General features: G+C 44.2%; 1 protein-coding gene across 1 annotated transcript in view; it reads left to right on the forward strand.

The window, feature by feature from the left end:
* The first annotated feature begins 13,923 nt into the window (after positions 1-13,923).
* Positions 13,924-16,124, forward strand: part of ERP29 (endoplasmic reticulum protein 29) — a 52,153-nt gene continuing 49,952 nt past the window's right edge. The window contains exon 1 of the mRNA XM_075341846.1: positions 13,924-14,085. Coding sequence (XP_075197961.1) covers positions 13,948-14,085 — 138 coding nt within the window. The 5' untranslated portion in view covers positions 13,924-13,947. The remainder of the gene's footprint in view (positions 14,086-16,124) is intronic.

The raw sequence follows: 16,124 nt of genomic DNA on the forward strand, positions 1-16,124 counted from the left end.
TAATCAGTTGCTTTGCCTATTCAGAGCCTTATTTCCCTATATGGGATATGAACTTATATTTTGTTGTTGGTCTATGGGAGTTGCCTTCCCCAGAGACTTCCTGTCTTTATATGTCACTTCTGTAAGTTGAATCTACATAATGTATATTGCATTATGATATTGATGCTCTGTATATGCGGATGTTTTTGTTTGTTAAAAAATGTATTTAAAAAACGTTCAATAAAAATAGATTTAACATAAAAAATAAAGCCGTATTATTTAAAACATGATGAAAACTGTAGCTGAAAAAATGTACATAAAAATACACTAAAAAATACAATAATATAGAATACAAATAACCTAATTTTTCATTTTGACATCCTTTTATTTCCATATGATGAAAGCAAGCTGTTGTGTCTAGCTTTGTCGATCATCCTGGTAATATGTTCCAATCTGTCTGTACTAATAAATAATAAAATGTTGTTTATATATATATATATATATATATATATATATATATATGAAATCAACAATGTAGTGTGATATGGCGAGAAATATTAACTAAAAGTTCCAGATAATAGTTTGGTTACGCTATGGCTAAAAAATGACTGTATTGTTATTATGTATTGAGTTTAGGCCAGGAAGGGAACGACCTGACGAGGGAATTTGACTTTTCCTATGTAATGGCCAGTTGGCACACAGAATGCAATAGGAGGGGCAGTAATAACAATAGAGCATTTCCCCAGCAAATGTGAGTCATTATATAAAGCTAAAAATGTCTCTCCAGTAAAGGAGACAAACTCTAGCACAGCGCCACCTATTGGAAGTAGCGATCCTAAAAGTCACAAGTGGATTTTCGACAATCCTTTGCAATATGACTCAGGATATATAAGCCAGATCAGAATCCCAATTTGCAGACACGGTGTTTCGGGGTGCTTGCCCCTCGTCAGTGCAAAGTATGGGGGTGTCTGATCTGGCTCATGAGAAAGCTATGTGGGGACCACGGGGGAACACTATTCTCCTTAAGGAGACTTTGCAAGCCAGTCTGGCTGCCAGGTAAGGGGACTTATAGCTGCAATGCCCCTCTGGGAAATATTCAAATTGTCTCTCCAGTAAAGGAGACAAACTCTAGCACAGCGCCACCTATTGGAAGTAGCGATCCTAAAAGTCACAAGTGGATTTTCGACAATCCTTTGCAATATGACTCAGGATATATAAGCCAGATCAGAATCCCAATTTGCAGACACGGTGTTTCGGGGTGCTTGCCCCTCGTCAGTGCAAAGTATGGGGGTGTCTGATCTGGCTCATGAGAAAGCTATGTGGGGACCACGGGGGAACACTATTCTCCTTAAGGAGACTTTGCAAGCCAGTCTGGCTGCCAGGTAAGGGGACTTATAGCTGCAATGCCCCTCTGGGAAATATTCAAATTGTCTCTCCAGTAAAGGAGACAAACTCTAGCACAGCGCCACCTATTGGAAGTAGCGATCCTAAAAGTCACAAGTGGATTTTCGACAATCCTTTGCAATATGACTCAGGATATATAAGCCAGATCAGAATCCCAATTTGCAGACACGGTGTTTCGGGGTGCTTGCCCCTCGTCAGTGCAAAGTATGGGGGTGTCTGATCTGGCTCATGAGAAAGCTATGTGGGGACCACGGGGGAACACTATTCTCCTTAAGGAGACTTTGCAAGCCAGTCTGGCTGCCAGGTAAGGGGACTTATAGCTGCAATGCCCCTCTGGGAAATATTCAAATTGTCTCTCCAGTAAAGGAGACAAACTCTAGCACAGCGCCACCTATTGGAAGTAGCGATCCTAAAAGTCACAAGTGGATTTTCGACAATCCTTTGCAATATGACTCAGGATATATAAGCCAGATCAGAATCCCAATTTGCAGACACGGTGTTTCGGGGTGCTTGCCCCTCGTCAGTGCAAAGTATGGGGGTGTCTGATCTGGCTCATGAGAAAGCTATGTGGGGACCACGGGGGAACACTATTCTCCTTAAGGAGACTTTGCAAGCCAGTCTGGCTGCCAGGTAAGGGGACTTATAGCTGCAATGCCCCTCTGGGAAATATTCAAATTGTCTCTCCAGTAAAGGAGACAAACTCTAGCACAGCGCCACCTATTGGAAGTAGCGATCCTAAAAGTCACAAGTGGATTTTCGACAATCCTTTGCAATATGACTCAGGATATATAAGCCAGATCAGAATCCCAATTTGCAGACACGGTGTTTCGGGGTGCTTGCCCCTCGTCAGTGCAAAGTATGGGGGTGTCTGATCTGGCTCATGAGAAAGCTATGTGGGGACCACGGGGGAACACTATTCTCCTTAAGGAGACTTTGCAAGCCAGTCTGGCTGCCAGGTAAGGGGACTTATAGCTGCAATGCCCCTCTGGGAAATATTCAAATTGTCTCTCCAGTAAAGGAGACAAACTCTAGCACAGCGCCACCTATTGGAAGTAGCGATCCTAAAAGTCACAAGTGGATTTTCGACAATCCTTTGCAATATGACTCAGGATATATAAGCCAGATCAGAATCCCAATTTGCAGACACGGTGTTTCGGGGTGCTTGCCCCTCGTCAGTGCAAAGTATGGGGGTGTCTGATCTGGCTCATGAGAAAGCTATGTGGGGACCACGGGGGAACACTATTCTCCTTAAGGAGACTTTGCAAGCCAGTCTGGCTGCCAGGTAAGGGGACTTATAGCTGCAATGCCCCTCTGGGAAATATTCAAATTGTCTCTCCAGTAAAGGAGACAAACTCTAGCACAGCGCCACCTATTGGAAGTAGCGATCCTAAAAGTCACAAGTGGATTTTCGACAATCCTTTGCAATATGACTCAGGATATATAAGCCAGATCAGAATCCCAATTTGCAGACACGGTGTTTCGGGGTGCTTGCCCCTCGTCAGTGCAAAGTATGGGGGTGTCTGATCTGGCTCATGAGAAAGCTATGTGGGGACCACGGGGGAACACTATTCTCCTTAAGGAGACTTTGCAAGCCAGTCTGGCTGCCAGGTAAGGGGACTTATAGCTGCAATGCCCCTCTGGGAAATATTCAAATTGTCTCTCCAGTAAAGGAGACAAACTCTAGCACAGCGCCACCTATTGGAAGTAGCGATCCTAAAAGTCACAAGTGGATTTTCGACAATCCTTTGCAATATGACTCAGGATATATAAGCCAGATCAGAATCCCAATTTGCAGAAACGGTGTTTCGGGGTGCTTGCCCCTCGTCAGTGCAAAGTATGGGGGTGTCTGATCTGGCTCATGAGAAAGCTATGTGGGGACCACGGGGGAACACTATTCTCCTTAAGGAGACTTTGCAAGCCAGTCTGGCTGCCAGGTAAGGGGACTTATAGCTGCAATGCCCCTCTGGGAAATATTCAAATTGTCTCTCCAGTAAAGGAGACAAACTCTAGCACAGCGCCACCTATTGGAAGTAGCGATCCTAAAAGTCACAAGTGGATTTTCGACAATCCTTTGCAATATGACTCAGGATATATAAGCCAGATCAGAATCCCAATTTGCAGACACGGTGTTTCGGGGTGCTTGCCCCTCGTCAGTGCAAAGTATGGGGGTGTCTGATCTGGCTCATGAGAAAGCTATGTGGGGACCACGGGGGAACACTATTCTCCTTAAGGAGACTTTGCAAGCCAGTCTGGCTGCCAGGTAAGGGGACTTATAGCTGCAATGCCCCTCTGGGAAATATTCAAATTGTCTCTCCAGTAAAGGAGACAAACTCTAGCACAGCGCCACCTATTGGAAGTAGCGATCCTAAAAGTCACAAGTGGATTTTCGACAATCCTTTGCAATATGACTCAGGATATATAAGCCAGATCAGAATCCCAATTTGCAGACACGGTGTTTCGGGGTGCTTGCCCCTCGTCAGTGCAAAGTATGGGGGTGTCTGATCTGGCTCATGAGAAAGCTATGTGGGGACCACGGGGGAACACTATTCTCCTTAAGGAGACTTTGCAAGCCAGTCTGGCTGCCAGGTAAGGGGACTTATAGCTGCAATGCCCCTCTGGGAAATATTCAAATTGTCTCTCCAGTAAAGGAGACAAACTCTAGCACAGCGCCACCTATTGGAAGTAGCGATCCTAAAAGTCACAAGTGGATTTTCGACAATCCTTTGCAATATGACTCAGGATATATAAGCCAGATCAGAATCCCAATTTGCAGACACGGTGTTTCGGGGTGCTTGCCCCTCGTCAGTGCAAAGTATGGGGGTGTCTGATCTGGCTCATGAGAAAGCTATGTGGGGACCACGGGGGAACACTATTCTCCTTAAGGAGACTTTGCAAGCCAGTCTGGCTGCCAGGTAAGGGGACTTATAGCTGCAATGCCCCTCTGGGAAATATTCAAATTGTCTCTCCAGTAAAGGAGACAAACTCTAGCACAGCGCCACCTATTGGAAGTAGCGATCCTAAAAGTCACAAGTGGATTTTCGACAATCCTTTGCAATATGACTCAGGATATATAAGCCAGATCAGAATCCCAATTTGCAGACACGGTGTTTCGGGGTGCTTGCCCCTCGTCAGTGCAAAGTATGGGGGTGTCTGATCTGGCTCATGAGAAAGCTATGTGGGGACCACGGGGGAACACTATTCTCCTTAAGGAGACTTTGCAAGCCAGTCTGGCTGCCAGGTAAGGGGACTTATAGCTGCAATGCCCCTCTGGGAAATATTCAAATTGTCTCTCCAGTAAAGGAGACAAACTCTAGCACTATACTTTGCACTGACGAGGGGCAAGCACCCCGAAACACCGTGTCTGCAAATTGGGATTCTGATCTGGCTTATATATCCTGAGTCATATTGCAAAGGATTGTCGAAAATCCACTTGTGACTTTTAGGATCGCTACTTCCAATAGGTGGCGCTGTGCTAGAGTTTGTCTCCTTTACTGGAGAGACAATTTGAATATTTCCCAGAGGGGCATTGCAGCTATAAGTCCCCTTACCTGGCAGCCAGACTGGCTTGCAAAGTCTCCTTAAGGAGAATAGTGTTCCCCCGTGGTCCCCACATAGCTTTCTCATGAGCCAGATCAGACACCCCCATACTTTGCACTGACGAGGGGCAAGCACCCCGAAACACCGTGTCTGCAAATTGGGATTCTGATCTGGCTTATATATCCTGAGTCATATTGCAAAGGATTGTCGAAAATCCACTTGTGACTTTTAGGATCGCTACTTCCAATAGGTGGCGCTGTGCTAGAGTTTGTCTCCTTTACTGGAGAGACAATTTGAATATTTCCCAGAGGGGCATTGCAGCTATAAGTCCCCTTACCTGGCAGCCAGACTGGCTTGCAAAGTCTCCTTAAGGAGAATAGTGTTCCCCCGTGGTCCCTATATAAAGCTACTATTTCACAAACATAAAATTGGGACTATAAGTGATATGCTGCCATTTTTGTAGCTATCAAATATTAACCCCGCTAAGTGGCCTGGCAGGTTGTCAAAAAAGGGGCACAGAATGAAATGTTTCATTGTGCAGCAGATTTGTATTAAATGTAAGACACCCTATAGGGGTATAAAGTTAGACTGGGCAGTCTACATAGGCAGCAAATTTACCCAATAGTCACTTTGATAAACTTATTGCATTTTAGTAATGATGAGCGAGCTCTACCATACTCGGGTGCTCAGCATTCATAACAAGCAGTTGGATGCTCAGATTGGCACAACTTGATTACCCAAGAATAATAGAAGTGAATGGGGGACTGGTGCATTTTTCTGGGAAATCTACTGAAAATATTCCCCTTTGACTTCCATTGTAGTAGTGCCCTACTGAGCATCCAATTCTCGTTATGAGTAGCGAGCTCCCGAGCATGGTAGAGCTCGCTCATCACTACATTTTACACTATGTAGCCTAAGTTCATGGGAGTTCAAGTTATTACTAAGTTATTATGAAAGCACTTTATTAAGTTGCTTTTTCTCGTGGCTACATTACTGTAACTTGAGAAAAGTTTCTGAAAGTATTACACAATTGATATATTAGGTGCATCTTAACATAAACATGACTCTACCCCATTGCTGGAGGGAGTTTGGGACAATGTAAGCTACTTTTTTTTACAACAGTTGTCATTCTTAAATCTCGCTAAACTCATTTGAAAATAGGCAAGGGTTTCAAAATTGCAAAAAAAAATCGCAACATTTTTTTCAACTCGTAACAAAACCAATGGAAAACCTAATACATGTCTCGTCACCAGACTATGTCAAAAAAGGTCAAGGTCAATAAATCAGCTTCGTATGAGATAAAACAACATGATATGGTCACAGCTGCATAGTGATTAATTGCACATATCCATACCCAGGATTACACATTACGATATGTCATGTAATGTATTTCTATGGGATGTCATGTTATGTCCTGCATCCAACATATTTTCTAAGCAAAGTTTAGTATACATGAACGTGCACACAGTGCAACACATTGCATGATAACATTACATGGAACACGGACTAATGAGGAGCAATGATTCCTGTAACAGCTCTTGTTGCCTGTGGAGTTTGGAATTTTCCTTTTATATTACTGGAGTGAAGAGTTTAGAGACAATACTTAGATGCATGCTATGACCCTCGCTTTAATCAAGAAAGACAAAGTATCATTAGCTACAACTATCTAACGCAAATGACATAAAAAGCACAGACTCGTAAATATAGCCGGTGTAATGAATCACAATTCATCATTTTCTGGAGTGTAGTCCTGGCAGCATATACACATCATTCCTGAAGCATTATAACAATTGATAATAATATGTCGCACAGTCACTCCGGTCAGCAGTGTTGCTGATTAGAGCTTATTATAAAGCTTTGTCTAGATTTGCACACTCCAGACTGCGATGCAGGGCCTGCTGCAAGGTCTCCTGAACTCCACTGCCTCATATATGCCCACAGGTGGACTCAGATGGAAGAGGCCCCTGTGCAAGAACCATAAATGGGCCCTTTGAAGTCCAATAAAGCATCATAATGCACAATTCCACCTACTTTGGAGGTGGCAGTGGCCCTCTTACCCCGTGGGACCCTGCACAGGTTGCACCAAAGATATGTCCGTCCTTGTATATGCCTATGATGCTTTCAGGAGACCTACGCCTAATCCATGAATCTGAGTCATGGAGGTGGTAATCCAGCCTTTGTCCTTATTCACACTTCAGTATTTTTGGATCAGTATTTGTATGCCAAAACCAGGAAGGGAACTTACAGAGAAAAACTATAATTGAAAGATTGACATCAGGTCTGTTTTTTGGAGACAGTTCTGGTTTTGACAACAAATACTGATGATCAAAAATACTGACGTGTAAATGAGGCCTTAGGCTACTGTAAGAGATTGTCCAGTGCCCTGCCGCCCCTAAAGAAGTGTTATGATCAAGTATAGATGTTTTAGAGTGATGTATTTATGTGCGTACATTTTCCTGTTTAATTTTACCAACCGCCACTAGGTGTCACTGGGTTCCGGGTCCCACAGTGTAAGGAAATGTGAGGGAGTGACAGGCTGGCATGGGTTAAAAGGGGGTGGACAGTCCCCAGCACAGAAGAGAAATAGGTAAAGGAACTTCCTGGTATAAGGCAGATAGGGAGTAGTGACAAGTAGAGAAAAGATCTACAGGGTCAGGTGTACCAGAGTGGAGTCGTGTGGTGTGGAGGAGTCAGGCATAGAGAGAGTAGACAGAAGAGAAAGAATCAAGAAGATCGAAGTGAAGTGTGAGGCCCGTCAGCTACGAAGTGTAATTCCAGTAAAACAGAGGAAAAGAGGAGTGAGTCCCTTGGTAGGCCGGCAGCTGCAAGCAGACAGATGGCCTGTGGGGTCACTAGCACAACGGGAGCACAATCAGAAGGAGTCCTCTCGTTGCTAAAGAGCCAAGCCATCAGACCAGCCAATGTGCTAAATGGGTGGGTGAGGAAGGAAAAGATAAATTGCCCAAACCTCCCCTCCTTGGTGGCCGTAGCTAAAGATCCAGTTTCTGTAAAAAAAGAAATACCTGTGAAAGACCTTGGTGTAAAAACTGCCTTAAAGAAGTAGAAGCTGTGTGTTAAACAAATTTGCAGTAAAGTTGTTACAGTTTTAACCGATGATGGACTTGCTACTGATAGCGTGGTGTGTGTTGCCAGTTGTAGTGAATGGGATCCAGAGAAGCCGGATGAAGACCCAGATGAGCAGCTTCAAGCAGGTATCACCTTCACACCCACTTCATACACCACTTTGCCCCCTGCGTTTGTAGCTTGCCAGGGTGGGTTGAGGACTACAACCCTCGCCCTCGACAGCCCCTCCCCGGAACTTTACACTACATTTACACATCTGTATGAATATTGCCATCTGAGAGAACAAGACTGATTTTCTTCTCAGATGTTATTCTAGTTGCATCTTAGTAGTAGTATCCATTTTTTCTTATCTGTTTTTTTTTTTTTTTAACCAAAAGAGATAAACTATCTGAAATGTTCTTTATGCATTGATTCTTAGCGATGAATCAGTTAAAAATGGATGAAGCTAGGATGGAACTCTCCAATAAACAAGAATGAGGTTCTGCACTACCTTGCTGAGCTCTTTGCGGTGCCAGGGAGGAGTGAGCTGGTCGGTTCCTTCCGTTCAGTGGGTCTCCGATGCACGTGGAAGGAAGGCAGATGACGTTTACAAGCATCCATAGGAGTAGAAAGTCCACGACACATCCAGTAAGTAAGTGACGAGTCTATTCCGGACCCATCGAAGTACCAAGAGGTACGAAATGGCCGACGTCCTTTTGAAACCTGCATCCGGTTCTCTGCCAGCTCTTTTAATGCACACATGGAAGTAAAATAAAGCACTTTTGGGAAACCTACTGGATGTGCCGTGGACTTTCTACTCCTATGGATGCTTGTAGGATGGAACTCTGTTTCATCCATTTTATATGGATCCCTATAGACTTTAATTATCTGAGTCTGATCTACAAAATGGAATCAGAATAGGAACTGCTCTGAGTCACACATATCACACTCTCATGTCCGTCACTATTATGTATATGTGAATACATTCATTCTACTCTATGGCTCCACGTACTGTTAGATAAACAATCACCAGAGAATCTGTTTTAGCCATGAAAAACTGGCTATATGTGCTGAGTTATATTTTTTCCTATTTATGACATTTCACTTCTTTCAATGTAGTAGATCATTTACTCCTTGAAATGATTCATATAATTTTAGTTCTGAATAGTTTCTAAAAAAAAAACCAGTATACAGAAGTATTCTAGAGAAAATAAACTGACTGATGTAAAGACAGAAAACAGATGGGGAAACAGATTAAAAAAATATGTTAGAGGATGAGCAACCAGTGGTTCTAGATATGTGGATAGTTCAGATTAGTGTTTATTTCACTCGGAAAGATTGTGTGAAAAAATGTCATGGAGTAGTCACTTCTGTCTGTTGTTTGACACTGCCATTTAATTCAATTGGTGCATAACAACATCAGCTAACATATGGATACCAACTATACGAAATCTGCTTATTGATTGATTGATTGATTGAAAACATTACAGAAAAAACTATAGTAAGTATTTTAGAATTATTTTAATTCTGAATGTAAAATTGTCAGGCCACATGTTGCTCATGCTACTATGAGCACTCTGAATGGCCTAAATGTGCTACCATAGCCTGCAGCGTCTCCAGACTTGTCTCCCATTGCACATATCTGGGATCTTGGGTCAGCAATTGAGAAAGGAGCTGCCAACAGTAGATCTTGATGAGTTACATGCCCAAATGCATTTAACGTGGCAGAGCATTCCTCAGACAACATTAAAGAGAACCAACCACTAGGATTTTCATGTCTAATGTAAAGCCAGTTTTATACTGGTGATAGGATGCTGAATGCAGACATACCTTCAGTTCTGAGATTGGATGTTTTATTACACTAATATTTGCAAGTAAAGTTACAGCACTGCTATTTGATTGACAGGTGCAACAGGGGCGGGAATATGGGAGTTGGGTCTTGCTATCAATTCCCGCCCATGTCTGCCGCCTGGCCTTCCTCCTCCTGCTGCCGTCATAGACTTTGATTCCGGCACCTGCTCATTAGCATTTATCACTATTGCAGAAAACTCCACTAAGATGGCGTTGGAGTTGGCGCCTGCACATAGCGCTATCTCCGGCGCCATCTTTGTGAAGACTCTTTCTTACTTTATTAGACTGATGGATTCGCGATGCGAGGTCGGCGCATGCGCCCTCACATCCTCATTTCTTGTTGTGACTGCGGGCGGTCACAACAGAAATGGAGATCGCTCGCCCAAGATCAGCTCCCCACAAATGACTGCAGATTGCACCCAGAATACGAGCCGCACGCTTCAGAAGAAACCGGTAAGTTGATTATGGGGCGGTCTCCACTTCTGTTGTGACCGCGCGCTCCCACGGTCACAACGAGAGCTTAGGATGCGATGGTGCATGCACCGCCCTCGCATTGCGCATTCGTCAGTCTAATGAGGAAATTACTTGAAAAAAACTACATAAAATATATTCAAAAGAATAAAAAAAGCAATTCTATGGAAAAATGACTTTCTTTTCATATGTTCATGCTTTTGAATGTCTTCAGGTTTCCAATGCCAAGCAGTTAAAAGAAGTGACCTGACCATTCTTCTGCTGTTTTCCCACTCAGAAGACGCTCTATACCTTTAAATACAAGTCAATAGGAAAGCTCAAAAGACCACCGGACAACAACCAAATACTTTTTACAGCGTTTTGCATACGTTTTGATAATAAATGATAGTGGTTTCTTCATTATTCAATGAAGTGAAAAAAGTAAACAAAAAAAGACAGCAAAAACAATGGGAAAACCCACCCCAAAAAAAATCAGTGGCTAAAATAGTCAGTAAAACGCGCTGAAAACAACCAAAAATGCAATTATTTTTTTTGCCAGAAGATGCAGATTTGATGCAGGAATTTGGTGTATAAATTTCAGCACCAAATCTGCATCTCTTGGCAAAAAATAAAAAATCACAAAAACGGTTTTGATGCCGTTTTGCCAGGAGATGCAAATTTGGTGCAGAAATCTAGTGCAGACATTTCAGCACCAAATTTGCATTTCCTGGCAGAAAACCACACTGAAACGGCGTCAAAACCATCTTTGTGCGTTTTTTTTGCTGGCAAGAGATGCAGATTTGGTGCTGAAATTTATACACTAAATTCCTGCACCAAATCTGCATCTTCTAGCAAAAAAAGTATCAATATTGTATCAAAACCGCATTGCGTTTAGATGTGGGTTTTTTTGCTAGGAGATGTAGTATACAGGCAGGAATTTGGTGTATAGATTTAGCTCCATATCTGCATCTCTTGGCAAAAAAGGGTTTTTCTGCTAGGAGATGCAGGTGTCGTTGAACTGAATAAGTTTATCTGAGGTGAAGTCACTGAGTTAAATGAGGTCATTTGAGGTCAGTTTACCTGGGTCACAGGTGGGGCACTGTGAGAACCTCCAGCTGTGACCGCAGATAAACTTATGTCACCGCTCACAGCTGCGGCTCAGTCAGTCTCTGCCTGAAGCCACAGCAGACGGTCTTGTTTTCTAATGTGCTCATGCGCTGTGACTTCAGTATGTAGCAGAACCAGTATTGTCGTGGGACTTTGTGTAGGTTACATTGGAACTGGGTGTTTAAGGTTATTAAATTGGAGAAAGAGGGTCTTTTTTATATATTTTATTTCAAATAAAGGAATTTTTCGGTGTTTGTGTTTTATTTCTTTTCACTTTCAGTCTTGGAGGGTCTCATAGATGCCTCCCATTACTAATCTAGGCTTTTGTGACAGCTGTGAACTGTCATTATCCCCTTATATTACTCCGCCTGCCCCTGCGCCAGGGAAATAGGGATGAGCCGGGTAAAGTGCTGGAATTGTCACATCTAATGGATGCAACAGTTCTGGGCGGCTGCATGCTGCTATTTTTAGGCAATAAATATGGGCCTCCCCAGCCTAAGAATACCAGTCCCCAGCTGCCGGTTTTATTATCACTGCATATCAAAATTTATTTAAATAGTTTTATAAAAAGCCACCCAGGGTCCCTCTTATTTTGATACACAGCCAAGATAAGCGCAGGGTTGGGGGCTGTAGCCTCTAGCCGTCTGCTTTATCTGTACTAGGTATCACAATATGGGGGGACCCTACGCCAGTTTTAAAACTTATTTTTAAACCATTATAGAGATGCAGACGGTGGGCGGGGGAAGCAGTGAATATGTATGAGGGTTAATGAGCGGAGCTGGAAACAGTGTGCCAGCAGCTGTGCAGGAGACTCAGTAAGTATAACGCTCCTGCTTTATTCCTTTCTTTCTTTTTCCTTTTTTTTTTTTTTTTAATCATCCTAATCCGAACAGTTACCCAGATTTCCCCGAGAACTCCTTGTTTGGGGTCCGTGCATGGACACTAGATATCTGGTACGGACCCCAAATTTTACAGTTTGTGTTTGCCCATCAGTACTCAGGACAGTATGTAGGTATTGTCTAGTTCTGGTATAGCAGTAACAGCATTACATGAAAAAATAAAATGACATGCATAAATATGTAGTTAAGTGGTGGAGGAAGGGAGACATCCCAAGGAGCTTGTAGCCCAGATGTCTCCTGGTTTGAACATATCTTGTCCTCTCATCAATCACAAGATCTATATAGAAGAGCACAGAGGACAGATGATACATGGCAGACAGACAGATCTGACACATGGCAGACAGACAGATCTGACACATGGCAGACAGACAGATCTGACACATGGCAGACAGACAGATCTGACACATGGCAGACAGACAGATCTGACACATGGCAGACAGATTTGACACATGGCAGACAGACAGATCTGACACATGGCAGACAGATCTGACACATGGCAGACAGATCTGACACATGGCAGACAGATCTGACACATGGCAGACAGACAGATCTGACGCATGGCAGACAGACAGATCTGACACATGGCAGACAGACAGATCTGACACATGGCAGACAGACAGATCTGACACATGGCAGACAGACAGATCTGACGCATGGCAGACAGACAGATCTGACGCATGGCAGACAGACAGATCTGACGCATGGCAGACAGACAGATCTGACGCATGGCAGACAGACAGATCTGACGCATGGCAGACAGACAGATCTGACACATGGCAGACAGACAGATCTGACACATGGCAGACAGATCTGACACATGGCAGACAGACAGATCTGACGCATGGCAGACACAGAGATCTGACGCATGGCAGACAGACAGATCTGACGCATGGCAGACAGACAGATCTGACGCATGGCAGACAGACAGATCTGACACATGGCAGACAGACAGATCTGACACATGGCAGACAGACAGATCTGACGCATGGCAGACAGACAGATCTGACGCATGGCAGACAGACAGATCTGACGCATGGCAGACAGACAGATCTGACGCATGGCAGACAGACAGATCTGACACATGGCAGACAGACAGATCTGACGCATGGCAGACAGACAGATCTGACGCATGGCAGACAGACAGATCTGACGCATGGCAGACAGACAGATCTGACGCATGGCAGACAGACAGATCTGACGCATGGCAGACAGACAGATCTGACGCATGGCAGACACAGAGATCTGACGCATGGCAGACAGACAGATCTGACGCATGGCAGACAGACAGATCTGACGCATGGCAGACAGACAGATCTGACACATGGCAGACAGACAGATCTGACACATGGCAGACAGACAGATCTGACACATGGCAGACAGACAGATCTGACGCATGGCAGACAGACAGATCTGACGCATGGCAGACAGACAGATCTGACACATGGCAGACAGACAGATCTGACACATGGCAGACAGACAGATCTGACACATGGCAGACAGACAGATCTGACGCATGGCAGACAGACAGATCTGACACATGGCAGGGCATCACTGGCAGCTGTCATGTCAGACCGGAAGTGTGCATGGGGTGAGGGGGAGAAGCAACAGCCCACGTGACCTGTGCTCATCTCCTGTCTTTGATCTTTCCTCCAAAATCATGGCGATTGCGAGGGGCCCCAGTGTGACGGCTCCGTGTGCCCAGCTGCTGCTGCTGCTGGCTGGTAGCATCCTGCAGGGCTGCTGCTCTCTGCACACCAAGGGCTCCTTATCTCTGGACCAGATCACCTTCTATAAGGTAGTCACTGTGCAGCCATACATGTAGTGATGCCTCACCGGGCATGGGGGGAGCCATGCTCATGCATTTTAGCTGCTTGGAATCAGACATTTCCACATATTCCACGTACTGGCAATACTGAGCATGGTGACCCAGGCTGCTGAGCTACATGCTGCAGATATCTATCTATCCTGTGTGTTTCCACTCCTGTCATGTGTACTCATGTGAGGACCCTGACAGCACAGTGTGGGCTGAGAGCAGTCCTAATGCCAGGTTTCTCTGTGCTGTCAGTCCCTGCTGTCACTTTCTAGCTAGATTTATTATTTCTGTCTTCATGCTTGCTTTTATTTACTAATAGATCCTATAAGGAATTATCTACGTTTCTCTGTATTTTGTGACCCTGCCTCTCGTAACATCATTTCATATAATGGCCAAAACTGTGCAGCTGCACTAATAACACCGGGTATTTCAGCTATTTCTTTCCTAATAAGAAACAAATATCTGAGCCACATGTTAGCCCCAGGGCTGGGATTAAGGGATGAGGCACAATACCTCTATGTAGCGTTTGATGACAACATACTGTCCTAATAAAAGGATTAAACCCCTATTGAATATATACACATGCTGCAGAATTGCTGCAGGTTCCTATGACTAGACTGTCCAATCTATCTGACTTGAGTTTGCAGAAATGTACTTACTGCATATTCAATCCCATTAAGATACATGGAACAAAAATCTTCCCTCTGTGAATATAGCCTTAAAGGCATTTTGTCAGCAGGTTTTTGCTATATAATTATCTAAAAGCAGCATGCCCTATCAAGAAAGCCTGATTCCAGCGATGTATCACTTACTGGGCTGCTTGGTGTAGTTGTCAAAGAATGCCTGATGTAGCAGAGCCACACTGCTGATTGGCAGCTTCCTGTGTACACTGAGAGTTGTCAGCAAGATGCTAATCAATGGTGGGGCGGAGTTACACAGATTAGCTGTTTTGTTCTAGACATGAGAGGTAGTCCAGGAGCAGGGTTGGACTGGCCCAGCAGGTCCCCCATGTTTTAAATAGAAGGGTGTGGCACCAAGGCTGGTAACTGCAAACTAGGCCAAGGTGGCATACGTCCCCTTGGCGGCTCCGCCAGCAGCAGTGCAGGGCAGTCTGCTGTCTGTAGCACGCCCTGCACTGCTACTTCCCGCCAGAGAGGATCTTCAATGAAGCTTGTGGGCCGAACAAGGAGGGGAAAGTATAAACTCCCCTAATATGTGTATATATTTCTGTCTGTGCATATGACTTTTTTTGTGAATGTATCGGTGTACTTGTTTGTGTGTGCGTGCCTGTCTGCATTCTTGTTCATGTGTGCGTGCACCTGTCTGCATATGTGTGTTTCTCTGCATGTCTGTGTGCCTGTCTCTGCTCTTGTGCCTGTCTATGTATTTGTGAGTTTGTGCATGTGTGTGTTTGCATGTGCCTGTGTGTCTACGTCTGTGTGCATGCTTGTCTGCATTCTTGTGCATGAGTGCATGTGTTTGCCTGTCTGCATGTCTACATGTGAGTGTCTGTATGTGTTCATGCATCTGTCTTTGCATGTATGCGTGCCTGCTTGCGCCTGTCTGCATGTGTGTACTTTTGTATGCAAGTGTGCATGTTTGTTTGTCTGGCTATGTATATGTGTTTCTGTCTGTGTAAATTTGTCTGTGTGTATATATATGTATATATATATATATATATATATATATATATATATGTATATGTGTGCACATCTGTTGCGCACGTATGTGTGTCTGCCTGTGTGCCTGTCTTTATGTGTTCATGTCTGTATGTATGCATGTGTGCTTCTCTGAGTGTGATTCTGCCTGTCTGTGTGCATGTTTGCGTATGTGTGCATGTGCCTGTCTGTGTGATTGTGTCTGTCTGCATGCATTTATCTGTGTGCCTACGTATATAAGCGTGTGTTTGTGTGTGCATGTGTGTCTGCGTGAGTGTGCATCTGTGTGTACATACATGTGTATGTACACATGTGTCTGTGTGTACATACATGTGTGTGTCTGCATGCATGTGTGCCTGTGTG

Source organism: Anomaloglossus baeobatrachus, chromosome 1, assembly GCF_048569485.1.
Source record: "Anomaloglossus baeobatrachus isolate aAnoBae1 chromosome 1, aAnoBae1.hap1, whole genome shotgun sequence".
Taxonomy (NCBI): Eukaryota; Metazoa; Chordata; class Amphibia; order Anura; family Aromobatidae; genus Anomaloglossus; species Anomaloglossus baeobatrachus.